Here is a 22902-nt window from a genome sequence, read left to right as displayed (position 1 = left end):
TGCTATGTCAAAAGACATCAAAATGATGTTTCATTAATTGGAGTGCAGAATATAGTTTTTGTTGAAATTATTTATTCCAGGGTGGTTGTATATGGTTAGTCTTGCCCTAGGCTAAATAATTCAGTTAGAAAGGTACTGTTAATAACTTTGGTATTGATGAAGATAGTTTGAATTATTTTGGGATTTTAACCCTTTTAGAGTAAACAATTACATATTTTATTCATATGTAACTGTTTAGATATGTTAACTCATAAAATTGAGGTTGTATTGCTTCAGATTAGAATAAACAAAAACATAATTCTAGGAACTAGTTAGGTAATAATATATTTGTTTTAAGAAAAGAAAGAAAAAAAAAAAAAAAAGCTTCCATTACTTCTGGATTATTGAACATATTTGTCCTAAAAAGTAATAAATCTATTGTTATTACCTGATAATATATAACTGAACAAGAATTTCCTTATTTCACTTATATATTCTAAGGCTATATGAATCAGAAGTAATAAGAAATATAACTGGAATGTAACATGATCCCACACAGTGTGTGACTATCAGAATGCAGTTACATTCAGTTATAAATATAGGTTTTTTATAGAGAACCATCTCTTAGTATAGTATAGTATATAAATGAAGAGATATCAGGAATTAGGATGTCAGTCCATTGAATCTTCTTGGTCCATGGATGATGTGGCATAACGGCCTCTTTTGTGAGAATGATGATTCCCATTTTGTTCTGGAATTTTCTGGGTGCTGCCTGAAGGTGAAGATGATGCCATTCTTCTGCGTGTGGGAGTGTTGCTGCTTGTGGGTTCTGTCAGATTTAATTTTAAAAGGGTTTGTTGTAGTTCATCTGCTGATCTGCTTCTGTAAATTGTACCTTGGTAGTTAAATCTGACTGAAAAGGGGAAGCCCCATTGATACATAATGTTGTGGCGTTGCAGTTCCATTAGTTGGGGTTTCATGGATCGTCTTTTAGTAATAGTAAGTTGGGATAGGTCAGCAAAAATTTGATAATTGTGTCCTTGAAAATTAAGTTCCTTTTTTTCTCTTGCAGCAATTAGTATTTGTTCTTTCGTTCTGTAATAATGAAATTTTGTGATTATATCACGTGGGGGTCCATCTTTCTTTTTGGCTGTGAGGGCTCTGTGTACTCTGTCCAGTTCTAAACGTTCAATAGGGATATCTGGCTTTAGTTCTTGTAATAGAGCAGTAATAGTAGATTGCAGGTCTGTCACAGTTTCAGGTATTCCCCTTATGCGCAAGTTTGAACGTCTGGCTCTATTTTCGTAATCTTCGAGCTTAGTTTGAAATATTAAATTCTCTTTTTTTAATTGTTCCAATTCTGTTATATTTTCTTGGGTTGTAATTTCAATTTCATCCATTTTTATTTCTAAGGCTGCGGTGCGGTTTCCCAGCTCTCTTATTTCTTTGGTTAGGCTGTTTGTTATTTGGTCTGAGGTTTGTTTTAAAGCCTTATGAAGCATCTTTTCAAATTGTAATAATATTACTGGGGATACTGAGGAGGCTTGTGGAGAAGTTTGTGAGAGGATTTGTTCTGTATCTGACTCAAATGGAGAGTCTTGCTGTGACATTTTCTGTCTGTGAGAGCGCCCTGATGCTGTATCTTGTGAGGTGACTGGAGCTGCTTCAGCTGCAGTGAGTGCCTGTGAGCTCTTTGTGAGGTGATTTTTATTTCTGCCACGGTTTCCTCCCAGTACCATATTTCCTGCCCAAACTTTCACAGTTTGTTCCCTGGGGCAAAAAGGTTCAAATGGATACCTTTTGAGCCTGCAGGCTCCGCTTTGTCCTTCTCTTCTCTCCTCAGCGGTGTGGAGCTCTAACAATGCATGTCTGCTCCGCTAGGCTCCGCCTCCTGCCCCTCAATAACCCACTGTTCAATTTTGTCCTCCAACTGTGGCCATCTTGCTTTGTTTCCTCGGAAACTCAGTTTGGTCTTCTTTACCTGGCGCAGGGCATCTTCTTGCTTCCTCCACTTCCGTACCATTGATTCATTAATGTTGAATTCTCTCGCAGCTACTCTATTTCCATGCTCTACTGCATGACTGATAGCCTTCAGTTTGAAATCCGCATCATAAGCATGTCTCTTAACAGGAGCCATTTTTGGGGCAGCTAGTACAGTATAGAAAATGAACGAATATATGTGCACACCTCCTGACTACGATGGCCGTAATGCCCAATCCAAGAAGTGCAGCTTCGTAGGATTACCAAAGCTAGGAAGCTGCACTGCTTGGATTGGGCATTACGGCCATCGTAGTCAGGAGGTGTGCACATATATTCGTTCATTTTCTATACTGTACTAGCTGCCCCAAAAATGGCTCCTGTTAAGAGACATGCTTATGATGTGGATTTCAAACTCATCGCTATCAGTCACGCAGTAGAACAACCTGAGAGAGGTTTACGGTACGTCGGTTTACGGTAAGAGACCGGGTGGCTTTTTCCACAAATCTCCATCCCTATTGATCTGTGACTCCATGCGCGCCCATCTGACAGATACTGTCAAAACCCAAGTGAAAAAAAACTAATACGGTGCTTGCCATCATTCCGGGTGCATTAACCAAAGAACTCCAGCGATGTCAACAGGTCATATATAAGGCGCACCGCATTATAAGGCGCACGGTCGATTTGTGAGAAAATTTAGGGCTTTTAAGTGCGCCTTATAGTCCGAAAAATACGGTAAGATCGCAGGGAGAAATATCCACAACCTGAGATATGCAGACGATACCACACTAATGGCAGAAAGTAGAGAAAAACTAAAGAATCTCTTAACCACTTCAGCCCCGGAAGGTTTTACCCCCTTCCTGACCAGAGCACTTTTTACAATTCGGCACTGCGTCGCTTTAACTGCTAATTGCGCGGTCATGCAATGCTGTACCCAAACGAAATTTGCGTCCTTTTCTTCCCACAAATAGAGCTTTCTTTTGATAGTATTTGATCACCTCTGCCGTTTTTATTTTTTGCGCTATACACGGAAAAAGACCGAAAATTTTGAAAAAAAATGATATTTTCTACTTTTTGTTCTAAAAAAAATCCAATAAACTCAATTTTAGTCATACATTTAGGCCAAAATGTATTCGGCCACATGTCTTTGGTAAAAAAAATGTCAATAAGTGTATATTTATTGGTTTGCGCAAAAGTTATAGCGTCTACAAACTAGGGTACATTTTCTGGAATTTACACAGCCTTTAATTTATGACTGCCTATGTCGTTTCTTGAGGTGCTAAAATGGCAGGGCAGTACAAAACCCCCACAAATGACCCCATTTTGGAAAGTAGACACCCCAAGGAATTTGCTGAGAGGCATGTTGAGCCCATTGAATATTCATTTTTTTTGTCCCAAGTGATTGAACAATGACAAAAAAAAAAAAAAAAATTACAAAAAGTTGTCACTAAATGATATATTGCTCACACAGGCCATGGGCATATGTGGAATTGCACCCCAAAATACATTTAGCTGCTTCTCCTGAGTATAGGGATACCACATGTGTGAGACTTTTTGGGAGCCTAGCCGCGTACGGGGCCCCGAAAACCAATCACTGCCTTCAGGATTTCTAAGGGCGTACATTTTTGATTTTACTCCTCACTACCTATCACAGTTTTGAAGGCCATAAAATGCCCAGATGACATAAAACCCCCCCAAATGACCCCATTTTGGAAAGTAGACACCCCAAGCTATTTGCTTTGAGGCATGTTGAGTCCATGGAATGTTTTATATTTTGACACAAGTTGCGGGAAAGTGACACATTTTTTTTTTTTTTTTTTTTTTTTGCACAAAGTTGTCACTAAATGATATATTGCTCACACAGGCCATGGGCATATGTGGAATTGCACCCCAAAATACATTTAGCTGCTTCTCCTGAGTACGGGGATACCACATGTGTGGGACTTTTTGGGAGCCTAGCCGCGTACGGGACCCCGAAAACCAATCACTGCCTTCAGGATTTCTAAGGGCGTACATTTTTGATTTTACTCCTCACTGCCTATCACAGTTTCGGAGGCCATGGAATGCCCAGGTGGCACAAACCCCCCCCAAATGACCCCATTTTGGAAAGTAGACACCCCAAGCTATTTGCTGAGAGGCATGGTGAGTATTTTGCAGCTCTCATTTGTTTTTGAAAATAAAGAAAGACGAGAAAAAAAATTTTTTTTTTTCAATTTTCAAAACTTTGTGACAAAAAGTGAGGTCTGCAAAATACTCACTATACCTCTCATCAAATAGCTTGGGGTGTCTACTTTCCAAAATGGGGTCATTTGGGGGGTTTTTTTTGCCACCTGGGCATTCCATGGCCTCCGAAACTGTGATAGGCAGTGAAGAGTGAAATCAAAAATTTACGGCCTTAGAAAGCCTGAAGGCGGTGCTTGGTTTTCGGGGTCCCGTACGCGGCTAGGCTCCCAAAAAGTCCCACACATGTGGTATCCCCGTACTCAGGAGAAGCAGCAGAATGTATTTTGGGGTGTAATTTCACATATTCCCATGGCATGTTTGAGCAATATATCATTTAGTGACAACTTTGCGCAAAAAAAAATAAAAAAAATAAAAAATTGTCTCTTTCCCGCAACTTGTGTCACAATATAAATTATTCCATGGACTCAACATGACTCTCAGCAAATAGCTTGGGGTGTCTACTTTCCAAAATGGGGTCATTTGGGGGGGTTTTGAACTGTCCTGGCATTTTATGCACAACATCTAGAAGCTTATGTCACACATCACCCACATTTCTAACCACTTGAAGACAAAGCCCTTTCTGACACTTATTGTTTACATAAAAAAATAATTTTTTTTTGCAAGAAAATTACTTTGAACCCCCAAACATTATATATTTTTTTTAAAGCAAATGCCCTACAGATTAAAATGGTGGGTGTTTCATTTTTTTTTTTCACACAGTATTTGCGCAGCGATTTTTCAAACGCATTTTTTGGGGAAAAAACACACTTTTTTACATTTTAATGCACTAAAACACACTATATTGCCCAAATGTTTGATGAAATAAAAAAGATGATCTTAGGCCGAGTACATGGATACCAAACATGACATGCTTTAAAATTGCGCACAAACGTGCAGTGGCGACAAACTAAATACATTTTTAAAAGCCTTTAAAAGCCTTTACAGGTTACCACTTTAGATTTACAGAGGAGGTCTACTGCTAAACTTACTGCCCTCGATCTGACCTTCGCGGCGATACCTCACATGGATGGTGCAATTGCTGTTTACATTTGACGCCAGACCGACGCTTGCGTTCGCCTTAGCGCGAGAGCAGGGGGGACAGGGGTGCTTTTTTTTTTTTTTTTTTTTTTTTCTTTATTATTATTATTTTTTTATCTTATTTTTAAACTGTTCCTTTCATTTTTTTTTTTTTTTTAATCATTTTTATTGTTATCTCAGGGAATGTAAATATCCCCTATCATAGCAATAGGTAGTGACAGGTACTCTTTTTGCAAAAATTGGGGTCTATTAGACCCTAGATTTCTCCTCTGCCCTCAAAGCATCTGACCACACCAAGATCGGTGTGATAAAATGCTTTCCCAATTTCCCAATGGCGCTGTTTACATCCGGCGAAATCTAAGTCATAAAATGCTCGTAGCTTCCGGTTTCTTAGGCCATAGAGATGTTTGGAGCCACTCTGGTCTCTGATCAGCTCTATGGTCAGCTGGCTGAATCACCGGCTGCATTTTTAGGTTCCCTGTTGAGACAGGAGAGCCAGAGAAAAACACGGAAGACGTTGGGGGGGAGGGGCATTCCCTCCCACTGCTTGTAAAAGCAGTCTAGAGGCTAATTAGCCGCTAGGATTGCTTTTACATGAAAGCCGACCGCTGGCTGAAAAGAATGATACCAAGATGATACCTAAACCTGCAGGCATCATTCTGGTATAACCACTCAAAGTCGTGAATGGCGTACCTGAAGACAAAAAAATGGTTAACAATAAAGCACAGTAAACGGTAAGGTATAAAAAATTGCATACCTGAAAAGCAAACATGATAAAACATAATAACAATAAAACATTGCAGAATAGAATACAGTAAAAAAGAACAGAACAATAGAGAGAGAGAATAGAGAGAGAAAGAACAATAAAACGACAACTATTTTTATTTTATTTTATATTTTTGTATGTGTTTTTTTTTTTTTTACACTTTTTTTTGTAACTAACTTTTATAACTGTAACCGGTTCCAGATTCGGGTCTCTCAAAATGCGATGGCATCTTGGGAGACCCTGTGAAAGTGTGCCTAGTCTGTGCAATGCTGTACCCTACGCTAATACTCAACTAGTGCATGGTAGCGTTCAAAATATTCACCAATGCAAAGACCAGGATTGTCAGGACAGGAGGGACAATAATAGAGGGTGTCACGCCTATATCCGCGCTTGCTGCAGACACGACATCTTTTTTGGGGGGGGTCCTTGGGTAGGGGTACTCGGGAGGACATAAAGAAAATGCCTCTCATGCAGCCGACTGCATTTGATTGGGGATATGAATGGGGGAAGTACGGGCGCTGCAGAAGCGGTGGGTTCCCAATTAGGATTGGCGAATGCAGCAGGAAGGGCACTATGGGCACGACGGGCCTGTGTTCGTCTTCTTGGTGGCAGCGGGACACTACTTGTGCTTGCCACCTCACCAGCTTGAACTGCACTTATGGGACTCGCCACGTCACCAAGTGTTACTGCAGTGCTGGTTTGACTACGACCGGGGTGTACTAGGCCGCTGGTGCTTGCCAGTTCACCAAAACGCTACCAAAAAAACTGTTAGCGATCGCAAGGATCAGGCCTGACTCTGCGAACGCTGCAGTTATGTGTTTAGTGTTTTGTAAGTGACAGTGATCGATCGATACTGCACTTGGGTGGGCTGGGCTGGGCCGGGCGGAGGGGCAAAACGCAGGTGCTAGCAGGTATCTGGGCTGATCCCGCTAACACTGCGTTTGTGGGAACCCTAAACTGCTGGGGACGCTAGTATAGATCTGATCAGATCAGATATTGATCCGATCAGATACTATACCACTAAGGGAGGTGTACGGTGCGTGCGTGGGTGTTAGCGGTACTGGCGCTAATCTGACGCTGCCTGGGGCTGGTGCTTGCCAGTTCACCAAAACGCTACCAAAAAAACTGTTAGCGATCGCAGGGATCAGGCCTGACTATGCGAACGCTGCAGTTATGCGTTTAGTGTTTTGTAAGTGACAGTGATCGATCGATACTGCACTTGGGTGGGCCGGGCAGAGGGGCAAAACGCAGGTGCTAGCGGGTATCTGGGCTGATCCCGCTAACACTGCGTTTTCGGGAACCCTAAACTGCTGGGAACGCTAGTATAGATCTGATTGGATCAGATATTGATCCGTACAGATACTATACCACTAAGGGAGGCGTATGCTGCGTGCGTGGGTGTTAGCGGTACTGGCGCTAATCTGACGCTGCCTGGGGCGACGCATATCACCGCTGGGCGATCAGGGGGCTAAACCTTTATTCGGTAATTAACGGCGGGTGCCCTGACATTATAAAAAATAAACAAACTAACCAGCGTCACTCGTAACAGTTATACGGTGATCAGTGGTGAAAGGGTTAACTAGGGGGCAATCAAGGGGTTAAAACCTTTATTAGATAGTATATGGGGGTCCCTGTCGCTATAAAACGCTGACGGCGAACCTAAATATTTACGTCTCTAACTAGCGTCACCAGCGACACTAATACAGCGATCAGAAAAATGATCGCTTAGTGACACTGGTGACAGGGGGTGATCAAGGGGTTAAAACTTTATTAGGGGGGGTTAGGGGGGTATCCTAGACCTAAAGGGGGGTAATACTCACTGCCCTAACACTGTAACTGTCACAAACTGACACTATGCAGTAATCAGAAAAAAAAAAAAAAAATACTGCTAATGTCAGTTTGTGACAGGGGGGGGGGGGTGATTGGGGGGGATCGGGGGGCGATCGGGGGGGGATCGGGGGTGTAAAGTATGCCTGGCATGTTCTACTGTGTGTGTTTGTGTTGTGTGGACTTACATGTCTTCTCTCCTCGGCGCTGGACGGAAACTGCCAGACCGAGGAGAGATGACATCACATCCTCTGCCTGTGTGAAACTACACACAGGCAGAGGAGGATTCCCATTGGCTGGGAGCGATCGCGAGGGGGGGGCCACGATCGGATGGTCTCCCCCTCGCCTCCCGACGCTCCCAGTCAGATGCCGACCGCCGATGGCACCGGGGGGGGGTCCGATCGGACCCCCCGCCCGCGGGAGGCAGATCACGTACAGGTACGTGATTCTGCCTGCCCGTGCCATTCTGCCGACGTATATATACGTTAGGCGGTCGGCAAGTGGTTAATGAAGGTGAAAGAGGAGAGCGCAAAAATTGGCCTGAAATTGAACATTAAGAAAACTAAGATCATGGCAACCGGTCCCATCACTCCTTGGCAAATGGAAGGAGAAGGAATGGAAACAGTGACAGATTTTATCTTCCTAGGCTCCAAGATCACTGCAGACGGTGACTGTAGCCATGAAATTAGACGCTTGCTTTTTGGGAGGAAAGCAATAGCAAAACTAGACAACATTATAAAAGCAGAGACATCACCCTACCGACAAAGTGCCGTATAGTCAAAGCTGTGGTATTCCCAGTAGTAACCTATGGATGTGAAAGTTAGACCATAAGGAAGGCTGAACGCTGAGGAATTGATGCCTTTGAACTATGGTGTTGTAGAAGACTCTTGAAAGTCCTTTGGACGGCAAGAAAATCAAACCAGTCAATCTTAAAGGAAATCAACCCTGAATATTCACTGGAAGGACAGATACTGAAGCTGAAACTCGAATACTTTGGCTACCTAATACGAAGAGAGGACTTATTGGAATAGACCCTGATGCTGGAAAACATGGAAGGAAAAAGGAGAAGAGGATGACCGAAAACAAGATGGATAGATAGCATAATTGAAACAATGAATGTGAAGTTAAGCAAGCTCCGGGAGGCAGTGGCGGACAGAAAAGCCTGGCGCGCTATGGCGAATGAGGTCACGAAGAGTCGGACACGACTAAACAACTGAACAACAAGTGACCCTCATTTTCACAGCTCTTACTGTAAAGAACCCTTTATTTAGATAGGAATGTACCCATTTTTTTCTTCTAACTGCATGATTGTGCTTAAGTTCTCTGCAGTAAACCACTTCTATATTTCTATCTGGAACATTTATTGTTATTTAAGGCAACTCTCAAAATTTAGTGACGCTCTTTCCAGTTCCACGGTATTCATTTTATTTATTTTTTTTTTTTTTGTACATTGACTTAGAACTGAACTGCATAGTCATGGTTCCTACTAGTCCATAACAAAGGAGTGCATTAGACCACTCTTACCTCAGTCAATGACTTTTCAAAAGTTTATTACCAACCTTAGAAGCTGCAGATTTGGTCTGCATGCCATTTGCATATATGACCTACATGTACACATTTATATTCTAAATCTTTAGTTTAGAGTATTTCCCTAGAGTGTATGGGAAAAAGTACAGCCCTGAGTCACCCCGAATTTTCTTAAATGTTTGCAATGAGGCCTATATTGATTAATGGCTTTTTCACACCAGCAGCCATGGAGGAAACCATGCCGATCCTTGCACATTAGCATGTTACATGTAAGCATATGGAAATATACTGGCATCTATATGATTACACAATAACTTCTCTGTGTCTTTTTCTTCCCTGTTTCAGGATTATGCATTCTCAGAAGGTGACCTGACATACCAAGGAGATGACACACTCTCTGAGATCACAGTTCCATTGCTTGACCGGTCAGAGGTGGACACTTTGTTGGGAAACCGCCAGGTCAAACAGTTCCTGCTGGAGCTTAGTAATCCAAAGTATGGGGCCAAGGTTGGCAAATGCCCACAGTGCACCATCACCATTAATGACAGCCCAGGTAAAAGGTGACATTTTCAGCATAAGATTATTAACAATAATAATATATTTTTTGTTTATACTGACATTTTCTTTGTGATAACATCACCTAAAAAGAAAAAAGGATTATGGCTGACCTTGATGTTGGGGTAGGCGTTAGAGTCAAGATAATGAAAAATATGGATTGCTGCCATTGCTGATCTCTTTTTAGTTGCTCAGCTGCAATGCTGGGCCTTTGGCTTCAATACTGATATGGAAGAAGTATGAAGAAAGGAATTTTGACTTCTCTCCTAATTTCCAGATCTATAGACTGCTGTCCATACACTTTTCAAATTTTGTCCAGAACAGACCAAAATTTACATTTTGTCGACCCCCTCCCAACCAACATCCTTCTATTGAAAAATAAAAGGAACCAGTATTTTGATGTAAAATAAAGTACTATGTTTTCTAAAATAGCTCAAATATACATTAACTAACCCAGCAGCCTTTTAGTCAATAACGATGTATATCAAGCTAGGCAGACTGACCATTAGGATAGGTCTGTAGGCTGCTTCATCACAAACCCAGAGCAATGATAGAGACAGAATATCAACTAAAAATCCAGAAAAAACAAATGTTATAAATTGAGTTGCAGTTCAGTGAGTAAAATAAGTATTTGATCCCTAAGCAAAACACGACTTAGTACTTGGTGGAGAAACCCTTGTTGGCAAGCCCAGAGGTAAGACTTTCTTTTAGTTGGTTACCAGGTTTGCGCACATCTCGGGAGGGATTTTGGTCCACTCTTCTTTACAGATCTTCTCTAAATCCTTAAGGTTTCTTGGCTGTCGCTTGGCAACTCGAAGTTTCAGCTCCATCTATAAATATTCTATAGGATTAAGGTCTGGAGGCTGGCTAGGCCACTCCATGACCTTAATGTGCTTCTTTTTGAGCCATTCCTTTGTTACCGTGGCGGTATGTTTTGGGTCATTGTCATGCTGGAAGATCCATCCACGACTTATCTTCAGTGTTCTGGCTAAGGGAAGAAGGTACCTTTAGCAGAGAAACAGCCCCAAAGCGTAATGTTTCCACCTACATGCTTGCCTGTAGGGATGGTGTTCTTATGCCCTGTACACACGAGCGGAATTTCCGTCGGAAAAATCTAGGATGGTTTTTCTGACGGAATTCCGCTCATGCTTTGGCTTGCATACACACGGTCACACAAAAGTTCTCTGAACTTTCGACCATCAAGAACGCAGTGACGTACAACACTACGATGAGCCGAGAAAATGAGGTTCAATGCTTCCGAGCATGCGTCGAATTGTTTCCGAGCATGCGTGATTTTTTGCGCGTCCGAATTGCATACAGACGAACGCATTTTCTGATAGGAACTTTTTCCGATCGAAAAATAGAGAACATGCTCTCAATCTTTTGCTGGCTGGAATTCTGCCAGCAAAAGTCTGATGGAGCATACACACGGTCGCAATTTCCGACCAAAAGCTCTCATCGGACTTTTGCTGGCGGAATTTCCACTCGTGTGTACGGGGCATGAGGGTAATAGTTAGCATTTTTCCTCCTCCAAACACGCAGAGTCGAGTTAATGCCAAAGAGTTCAAATTTGGTCTCATCTGACCACAGCACTTTCTCCCAATCCTTCTCTGAATCATTTTGATGTTCATTGACAAACTTCAGATGGGCCTGTACATGTGCCTTCTTGGAGGGGGACTTTGCGGGCACTGCAGGATTTCAATCCATGGTGGCGTATTGTGTTTCCAATGGTTTGTTTGATGACTGTGGGCCTTGAGATCATACATAAGCTCCTCCCGTGCAGTTCTGGGCTGATTCCTCACTTTTCTCATGATCATCCTTACCCTGTAAGGTGAAATCTTGTATGGAGCTCCAGAACGAGAGCGATGGAGCGATTATTCACAAATGGAAGAAATACAAAATAACCATCAAACAGTTGTCTCCTTCTCACCAAGCTTCTTCCTGATAGTCTTGTAGCCCATTACAGCCTTGTGCAGGTCTACAATCTTGTACCTGACATCCTTTGGCAGCTCTTTGGTCTTGCCCATTATGGTGAGGTATGAATGAGGTATGCGGCGTCATGCATGATGTGATATTTCAGGGCATTATTACTCTGCGTAACACATCAGGCATCATACCGCAGGATGAATGTAATTTATTTGTATGCTTGGAACTGTATTGTTATGTAGTGTATTTATGCGCTGCGTCGCAGTACAGAGTGGAATGTACCCTGTTGAAGTATTTGTTTTTTGTATATTTTCTTGCAAAATAAAGTATACATTTTCAACAAAAAAAAAATTATGGTGAGGTATGAATGGAAGAAAAAGATTCTGTGGACAAGTGTCTTTTATACACATAACGAGTTGTTGTTAGGAGCATCTTCCTAAATTGACAGGACTAATCTGTATACCACGTGAGCACATATTGTAGCCAGTCTGTGGGAGCCAGAATTATTTTTGGTTGGTAGGGGATTCAAATACTTATTTTACTCGCTGAACTGCAACTCAATTTATAACATTTGTATCATGTGTTTTTTTTCTGGATTTTTGGTTGATATTCTGTCTCTATCATTTAAAAAACACACATGATAAAAATGATAGACCCTTCAGTTCTTTGTAAGTGGGGAAACTTCTAAAATCTGCAGGGGATTACATAATTATTTTTCCCACTGTATATGTGTGTGTGTGTGTGTAGATATAGATATAGATAGATTTTATATATATATATATATATATATATTTGACTGGACCAGTTATATTGTTAGTAAAAATTAGGCCTTGTGTAGACGGCATTAAGTGTAATAAAAAAGAGTAAAAGTAAAACAAAAAAGACAATTACACATTTGAACAAAGCTATTAAATACCCCTCTCATCTATGATATCCTTCCTACCTCCAATTTAGCACCTGAGGTTGTGAAGAAGGTAATGCCTGTGCAAACCCTACAGTCTCCACATGGCAAGATTGGTGCCCCCATCAACCTTAACGCCCAGGCGATCAGTGCTAGGAAAATCTGACTCAACTGGATACCCCCATCTGGAAAACCAGCTGGGTACAAGATAAGCACCTCTGTCGTCTATCCTGGAACATGTGATCATGTTACTTTTGCAATGCTGTATTAAATTGATTTGTGTGATGTACTGATTCCATATTCCATGTCTTTTTTATTGTGTATACTTTTTTAGTGTTATCAGGTCCTTAAAGCAAAGTTGTTACCACACTGACCCACTCACACAGGGCAAAGCAACTCATGGTTCACCTTCCAACCATTGTTATGTTAGAATATTAGTTTGCCTCCTAGAAAACAGAATCTATGATGATGGTGATCTTTGTCTAGGTGCGGTACTGGATTCAAGGAGACTCAGAGTCAGATGCTACTGTTATGGACACAAAGGTACCTACAGCCGATCTAGTCAATCTGTACCCTTACTGTGACTATGAGATGCGAGTGTGTGCCTACAATACGCAGGAGGAGGGACCTTATTGAGATATCGTGACATGCCAGACCCCTGAGGATGGTAAGCATTATTACTGTGTTTGAGTTTTTTTCTGAAAAGGGTCTTTCTGTTTCATGACAAGTGATGGAGATTACTGGTTGCTTGTGAATAAGCTCATTCCCCATCCACTTTTATCTTCCACAGTTCCAAGTGAACCAGGCCGGCTGGCTTTTAATGTCATTTCCAGCACCGTGACTCAGTTGAGCTGGGCAGAGCCTGCAGAGACCAATGGCAATATCACAGCATATGAAGTTAACTATGGCATGGTCAATGAGGATAACCGTAAGTGTCTGCCAATTATTTACCTACTTACTGTCTTCTGTCTTTATTTATATTATTTATGTAGCTGTAGACAGGTAAATCATGTTGCCTGTTTAGCATACAGCTGTGTTCTAGAATAAGGTTCTCCTATTGAGACAGTTGATTGGGGAACACAGTAATAGTGGATATAGGGAGAAGTGTGCCCATTTTTACGTATGCATAAAAATGTATGTAAGATTTACACTGGTGATTTGGTTGAAGGCATAAGTTACATAGATATAGTTCCTCAGGTTAAGTATGTTATGTAATGGCAAATGAACCTTATATTTCTGTATAGGCAGCTGCAGTCATGGCCTAAAGTGTAAGGGCCACTGGAGAGCCACCCACAGATCATGTTCATAAATTTCAGTAATCCATTATTGTGTATAGCCTACTACCCTGCCTTCCACTACAAGCTAGCCGGGTCCTCATTGTGACTCCCCCTACACAGCATTGTGTATTTTTATGGGTGGAATAGGGCAGTGGTTCTCAACCTCAGTACTCAAGTACCCCCAACAGGCCATGTTTTGGGAACAAAATAGCTCTTATCAAGACCATGTCATTGATATTGATTTAAATCAGCTGTGTAAAGTAAAGGAAAACCCGAAAACATGGCCCATTGGGGTTACTTGAGGACTGGGATTAAGAACCACTGGAATAGGGCACTGCTCACTTACAGGTCACCTCACCCACCCTGGATCTACTTAAAACGCAATTGCTAGATGAGCAAGGCAATAGTTTGACCCATTCTTTTAGTTGTCAGGTCTAGGTTTTTTGAGGTGCAAATATATATATATATATTATATATAATTAGTCCATTTTGCTGAAATTTAATTTCAGCGACTCAAAATGGTACTCAGTAGTTTGTATGGCCCCCATGTGCTTGTATGCATGCCTGACAACATCGGGGCATGGTCGAGTGTGGGGGCCATTCAGTGATATCAATTTCTTCATCCTCCAGGAACTGGCTGCATACTCTCGCCACATGAGGCCAGGCATTGTTGTGCACCAGGAGGAAGCCAGGACACACTGCACCAGCGTAGGGTCTCACAATGGGTCCAAGGATTTCATCCCGATACCTAATGACGGTCAGGGTGTCATTGTCTAGCCTGTAGAGGTCTGTGCGTTCCTCCATCGATATGCCTCCCCAGACCATCACTGACCCACCACCAAACCGGTCACGCTGAACGATGTTACAGGCAGCATAACGTTCTCCATGGCTTCTCCAGATCCTTTCACGTCTGTCACATGTGTTCAGGGTGAACCTGCTCTCATCTGTGAAAAGCACAGGGTGCCAGTGCTGGAACTGCCAATTCTGGTGTTCAATGGCAAATGCGAATTGAGCTCTAAGGTGCCAGGCAGTGAGCACAGAGCACACTAGGGGACATCAGGCCTTCAGGCCACCCTCATGAAGTCTGTTTCTGATTGGTCAGACACATTCACACCAGTGGCCTGCTGGAGGTCATTTTATAGGTCTCTGGCAGTGCTCATCATGTTCCACCTTGCCCAAAGACGCAGTTACCAGTCCTGCTGATAGATTAAGGACCTTCTATGGCCCTGTCCAGCTCTCCTAGAGTAACTGTCTGTCTCCTGGAACCTCCTCCATGCTCTTGAGACTCTGTTGGGAGACGCAGCAAACCTCTTGGCAATGGCACATATTGATGTGCCATCCTGGAGGAGTTGGACTGCCTGTGCAACCTCTATAGGGTCCAGGTATCGCCCCATGCTACCATTAGTGACACTGACCCTAGCCGAAGGCAAAACTAGTGAAAAACAGATGAGTAGGGAAAAAATGGCATTGGCCTCTCAGCCATACAGATACACTGTGAAAGCCTGTAATAGCGCTGGCTGAGGACCAGAGAGAGCGGCTTCCATGAACCTTGCAACCCAACTGACTCGTCCAATGTCCAGTGAGTACATCCAAAGCTGATGTGATCAATATCACACTACACAATAGAAAGGTTACAATTTTGTGTAATAGTATTGCAGCATTTGCGAGGTTGAGGCTACCACACATGACACTGTTAGGTCTGAGCGGCTTGAAGGAAATGTATAGTGGTTCAGTACTTTATTTCTTTATTGTGGTCAGGACTAAGAAAAAAAACATTTTGAAAGTTTTCTTTTTAAGTCAGGTACTGTAAATATGACATTGTATTTTTATATTGAGCATATTTGAGCCAGCAGGTGGTGCTGTAGGCATCTTTCATGTTTTCCAGGCCCAGTATTTGCTTCTTTTGATTTAAAATCCAATTGATTATTGAATTCAATAGGGCAAGTTGAAATGTACAAATACAGGTTGATTTGCATTGCAATGACTCAAAGCAGTGCCTCAAGACAGGTAGTACATGTGGTGCTGTACCTTTAGTTACCCACAGTTATCTGGGAATTTGTCATTACAAATTAATAGTACAAAGCATACTCCATATAAAACACCGGTACTAAGCAAAACACCAGGCAAACGGCTAAATGCAGAAGAAATTTTAGCTGTCAGATTAATTGTATTTCTGTTGATGCGGTTCTGACATTTACAGTACCCATCACACAGCACTGTCTGGCAGGATAGGAGACCTGTCTACAGTTTCCTTTTAATATTTGTACATTTGATGGCACTTTAATTCAAAAATACTAATGCCCCGTACACACGGTCAGACTTTGTTCGGACATTCCGACAACAAAATCCTAGGATTTTTTGCGACGGATGTTGGCTCAAACTTGTCTTGCATACACACGTTCACACAAAGTTGTCGGACATTCCGATCGTTCTGAACGCGGTGACGTAAAACGCGTACGTCGGGATTATAAATGGGGCAGTGGCCAATAGCTTTCATCTCTTTATTTATTCTGAGCATGCGTGGCACTTTGTCCGTCGGATTTGTGTACACACGATCGGAATTTCCGACAACGGATTTTGTTGTCGGAAAATTTTATAGCCTGCTCTCAAACTTTGTGTGTCGGAAAATCCGATGGAAAATGTGTGATGGAGCCCACACACGGTCGGAATTTCCGACAACAAGGTCCTATCACACATTTTCCGTCGGAAAATCCGACCGTGTGTACCGGGCATTAGAGTTTTGTGCTTTTGTAATTCTCACTGCTGTTACTTGCAGTTCCTATTATTCCGGATATTCCAATTATTGACGCAAAGGGTGGAGAGGATTATGACAGCTATCTCCTGTACAGTGCAGATGTGCTGCGATCTCCAGTGGGAAGCAAGAGACCCAGTGTGTCTGATGAATCAGGTAAGTAGATAACTTTTATAATAACATATAGCTTAGTGGGAAGGGTGGATATTTATAACAGTCCAGACCTGCCTGCTGCTGATGTTGTCTCATTAATTCTACTTCATAAAGACCAGACAACAGGTTTCAGTTACGTAGTGCAGTCTCAGTCTGCCAACTGTTAGCAACACACTGTCCCCTCTACTTACAATTTATATTTCCCACCCACCCTTTTCCTTTAAATGTTTGCCCCCCATCTAAGTCACCCCTGTCCCTTGAAGGCCGGCGCTGGAAGTACGTCCCCCTCCTGGGCTCAGGACTGGATCTACGTCACATCACATGGAAGCTCCCTGAAGAGAGAGGTGATAAGGGCGCTCTGGTGGAGGTGGGTAGCTGGTCAGAGGGATGATAGTGATGAGATGGCACTTCTGGCAGCACTTTGGTTAGAGGAGAAGCAACTCTGAAGATATAAAAAAGGAAAAGAAAGGCGCCTCTAAGTGCAGTATGTAAAATTTAATAGAGTGCACAAAGGGTTAAAAGCACTTACAAGATTGTTGAGTGTTAAAAGACATGATAAAATCAGGAGTCCTCATCTGTGGCATGTGGCGCCCTTATCACCTCTCTGTTTTATACCTCATTGAAGCTTCTTGGCTGCTGCTTAGGCTGGAACAAGCTTGGTCAACATCACCGTTATATCAAGGTTCTTTCTTCATAGACTAACAGGATTTACCCTGCTATCATCAAGGAGACCCATGGACAGTACAACTGATTGAACAGTGACTGTGTCTTGTGTGCTCCTTTCCCTACCATTTGACCCCCTCCCTCTGCTTCCTCATCAGCCCAAACCCTTCCCCTCCCCCCCTCTCCACTAATCTTCCTTTCTCACTATCACTCCCTGTTTGTTTTTGTTTTTTTTGTCTGCATATCATGGAACTCTTGAAGGAAATAGAAACCTTAAAATACTCTATATTGGACACTTTGTACCCAGTGCTTCCAAGCACACTATTTACACCCACCAACAAATTTATTCATCCCAAATATAATGATCTGTGTATATTATTCAAAAGATTTGAACGGGCATGCACCTCTGCCAATACACAATGGTGGGATAGGTACTTTTTAGAAAAATACCATTCCACGCATATTTCACCCCGAGGCCTACGCATATTAAAGGACTGTTCATTTCTAGACCAACCACACGAGAAGGAATGGCTTTCGATTGCTGAATTCTGTACACAAAAGTGGATCAGTATTATTATCGAACAGAGAACTATTAAATATGATGCAGCAGTACATTTAGTACAAATCCTCTCTGACGATATTTTAAAGCTCACCAATACACTTCCTGACAGATGGCTCAACACCCTCAAACAAAACACCAAACATCAAGAGGACATCCTCATTCGTACCAAACTAAGGAAATTCAAAAGAGATATAGATGATTATAATCATAATAAAGTTTTTACGTGGAAACGCAAAAACGAGAACAGTATACCCTCATTATTGCATATTGACCCCTGGGTGGTCACTATTACCTCTAATCGTCAGGAACAACCCACCATCAATAGACCTAGACCCTCCAATAACAACCAGAACAATACCACTACTATAGATACAAGTAGTGTATCCAGAAGGAATAACACCACCACAGGCATCAGTGGAGTATCTAATACTACTGACACCCGCAAAGTTCCAATTACTAAACAGAATAGTAATACCAGCCATAACCACCCTGCAAGAAATACATCTACCACACTAGAATCAAATAGTACAGTCTCCCCATCTACCTCACACCAGACTATCCCAAATTTCCATACGAGTATGTCACATACATCCCATAACCCTACCTCCAGCAATCCCACTATTCCATCCACTCCCAGCTCCAGGGGCACCATTGACTATTCCACTGTAACTGGTGCTCAACTTACTTCAGACGCAGCACTACCTGCGGTCTCTTTTTTAGGGCCCAGCCTCTTCCCCACCAGGCCGTCAAAAAGAAAATACACCGAAGAGGTTGTAGGGGACGAGGAGGAAAACATAAACCCAAGCCCACACAGCAGAAAACAACGCCTACGGTGAAGATTTTCAACTTATCTTCACACACACTCACAACGCAGGAAACGATCTTACTCACACGAGGACTTACTTTCGCACCAACTAATTTGCCTAACGCCTTCCAATTGTTCAAAGATTTGAACAAGTTTATCCGAGACCTTACCCTCACAAGATTTTATAATATAAAAGCAGCTAAAGATGCATCTATCATTTCAATCGACACAACCTCCCCCTCTTCAGCCTATAGCAACATCCTAGACGAAAAAATAGCCTTGGATATATTAGAAGAATTATATCACGAAGGAACTGGACCGTTCCTTAACCCTGATAATCCTGAATCAGATGCCCTTTTATATACCCAACATCTAAATTGTTCTCCTGCAGTTAAACACACCAATTTTCGTCCCCTGTCTAATTTTTATCCCACACAATCTAAAGGCCCATGCCTTGAAACATTTTACCGCATGGTATACTCTGAATTATTGATGATGTGCCAACAGCAACATAACCCCTATAAAAATCACAATTTAACATACCCAGAAAGATTAGCCCTCAATTCATTGAAAACCAATGAGAATGTTATCATTAAATCAGCAGATAAGGGCGGTAGCATTGTGTTGCAAAACCGGGTAGACTACATCAAAGAGGCCATTAGACTACTCGGAGACTCACAAACCTATACAAAATTGCAAGAGGACCCCCTACCTAGTTTCACTATTGATGCTACAATTTTAGTTAACCAAGCCACCAAAGATAATGTAATTACCAAAAACGAAGCTTCATTCTTGGTTAAAAAATATCACCAAACTCCGTATTTCTATCATTTACCAAAAGTACATAAAAGCACTACCAACCCCCCTGGCAGACCCATAGTTGCCTCTATGAACAGTATTACTAGTGGTTTTTCCCAGTATGTAGACCTTTTTCTACAACCTTTTGTTTCCAATTTACAATCCCATATCAAAGATGGAATACACCTGCTTGAATTATTAGGTCCATACCAATGGGAGCCCAACTACATCTGGCTCTCACTGGATGTCCAATCATTATACACATCCATCCCCCATAATGTCGGCATGCAGGCCATACAACACTTTCTGTCAGAAGACCCATCTATTCATCCAAACCAAGCTAAATTCATTCTAGATGCCACATTCTTCTGCCTGACTCACAATTATTTCATATTTGAAGACCATTACTACCTTCAAACCCATGGCACTGCCATGGGCACCAATTTTGCACCTTCATATGCTAACTTAACTATGGGTCTTTGGGAAACACGATACATATGGGCGAATAACCCTTTCATGGCCAAAATTATATTTTACGGTCGTTATATTGATGACATCATTATTATCTGGGACGGTAATACCGATGATATTGAATCTTTTGTTTCCCATTGTAATGATAACAACATGGGCCTATCCTTTACATCTGTTCACGATAAAACACATCTAGCATTCTTAGACCTTGATCTATTTCATGATACTGGTCGCATCCATGCAAAAAATTATTGCAAACCCACTGCTGGGAATTCCTATCTGCACTACAATAGTTGCCATCACCCTCGTTGGTTAAAAAATATTCCAAAAAGTCAATTCTGCCGTCTCAGACATAATTGCACCATGCAGTCAGACTATCAGACACAAAGCATAAATCTCAAACAAAAATTCATTGAAAAAGGCTACCCTCCTTCACTCATCGAACAAGCCTACACCACATACGTCAATCCTGATACCCATACCCATAAAATGAATTCATCAAAGGACATTCGGTTCACGACTCAATTTCATAACAAATACAAAAATATGGAACACATAGTTCATAAACATTGGCCAATACTACTGCAGGATCCCCATCTCAAAGACAGTATACCAAATAAACCTACATTTTCATATAGGAAAGCACCTAACATTAAGGGAAAGATTGCCCCAAGCAAACTCAAAAAGAAAACAAATACGTCATCTTCACTCCAACTCTTTTTTATGATTGGGATGTATCAATGCCGCAAACCCCTTTGCCTTACATGCAGTTTTGTACAACATGGTCAAAAAACATTCACGATTAAAAATAAAACATACAAAATTTCAGAATTCTACACCTGTTCTACAGACCATGTAGTATACTGCCTGACCTGCCCCTGCGGCCTCCACTATGTAGGTCGAACTATACGCCCCCTACGCCAGCGTTTTGGAGAGCACCGCCGATTCATAGAGGCCGGTAAAGACCATCATAGCGTCCCACGACATTTCACCCAACATCACCCTAAATCTACCGTAGGCCTAAAAGTATGGATCATCGAATCCATACCAGCCACTCTCCCTGCGGCAGAGAGATTTAAACGTCTCTGCCAACGGGAGACTTATTGGATATACGCTCTTGACGTACTTTCACCTGGAGGTATCAATGAAGAATTGGAAATTAGCACCTTACTCTAGATGATACCACATTTAACATACAGACTGTAATATTATGGTTCATTTATCATTCATCCCTGCTTATTATCATATCCATACGTCATGGTGTTTGCAAGTTATACATGTACATATCTGCCATCTGTCACAATAAAATACTATTTGTAGAGCATCCATTACATCTTATTACCTATTCCTATAAGTTAATTCCGTATAGTAGATGTGTGACCTTATTTGCGGGTGTGTAAATGCCCGGCCGCCCCTGTAACACACTCGCATACTTATTTACAGTCTATTATTATCTATTATTATCTATTATCGTCAGAGTATTGCTACAGGCATAATCTGCACTATTTGTATAAGTATCCACCACCTCCTATTATCCTTCTGTAGTTTTTTTTTTTTTTTTTTTATCCCCTTACAACAGATGCCTGGCCGCCCCTGTAACACAGGTGTATAGCTCCCCAGCTGCCCTTGTAACATGGCTACATATTTATTTATTATTTATTCATTGTTAATTCAACATTAGACTTACGACCTTATTTGCATGTGTACAAACGCCTGGCTGCCTTTGTAACACGTGCACATAGATGCCTGGCTGCCCCGGTAACACATGTGTATATACGCCTGGCCGCCCTTGTAACACGGCTGTAGATTTATTCATTGTCAACTCAACATTAGACTTACGACCCTATTTGCATGTGTACAAATGCCCGGCCGCCTTTATAACACATTCATATAGACACCCGGCCGACCATGTAACACACCTGTATATTAATTCAATGTCAACCTTATGTTTGTATATTTATTTATTTATTTATTATTGTTAATTTAATCACTGACATCTGTGCCCTGTACCCCTGTTTCAAATTCCTTCAGGACTTCATTGTATATAGCACTGACGTTAATAATCCATTTTGCGAGTGCACGGTCGTCTTGGCCGTCCTCATAATACATCTGTCACTTCCCTTATCATTGTGTATTTAGTATCTGCCCACACTCCTCCCCTTGCTCCTCCCCCTCACCATCTATAAGCCAGCTTGAGGAGTGTGGGCGTAGGTCTGACGAAGGAGCCGCACATGCTCCGAAACGCGTTACCGCCCCCTTCTCTCCACTGACACCATCAGCCTTGTGTGAATACAGGCTTCCCTGCTGCCTCCTCTTTTCAACACGCATGAGAACGCATTACAGCTGCTGGACGGCTCTACACTGCTCTCTACCACCGTGCTGAGGATGGACACATGCCACAGATGAGGACTCCTGATTTTATCATGTCTTTTAACACTCAACAATCTTGTAAGTGCTTTTAACCCTTTGTGCACTCTATTAAATTTTACATACTGCACTTAGAGGCGCCTTTCTTTTCCTTTTTTATATCTTCAGAGTTGCTTCTCCTCTAACCAAAGTGCTGCCAGAAGTGCCATCTCATCACTATCATCCCTCTGACCAGCTACCCACCTCCACCAGAGCGCCCTTATCACCTCTCTGTTTTATACCTCATTGAAGCTTCTTGGCTGCTGCTTAGGCTGGAACAAGCTTGGTCAACATCA

At 42.0% G+C, this 22902-nt stretch overlaps 1 protein-coding gene across 1 annotated transcript in view; it reads left to right on the top strand.

The window, feature by feature from the left end:
* The window catches only part of LOC141113355 (integrin beta-4-like), a 107004-nt gene that overhangs the window by 48769 nt on the left and 35333 nt on the right, over positions 1-22902 (top strand). Inside the window, 3 exon segments of the mRNA XM_073606415.1 lie at positions 9683-9890; positions 13510-13647; positions 16773-16904. Of these exon segments, the coding sequence (XP_073462516.1) occupies positions 9683-9890; positions 13510-13647; positions 16773-16904 (478 nt within the window).

The sequence above is a fragment of the Aquarana catesbeiana genome, linkage group LG12 (assembly GCF_042186555.1).
Source record: "Aquarana catesbeiana isolate 2022-GZ linkage group LG12, ASM4218655v1, whole genome shotgun sequence".
Taxonomy (NCBI): domain Eukaryota; kingdom Metazoa; phylum Chordata; class Amphibia; order Anura; family Ranidae; genus Aquarana; species Aquarana catesbeiana.
This window is presented reverse-complemented; position numbering and strand designations above follow the sequence as displayed.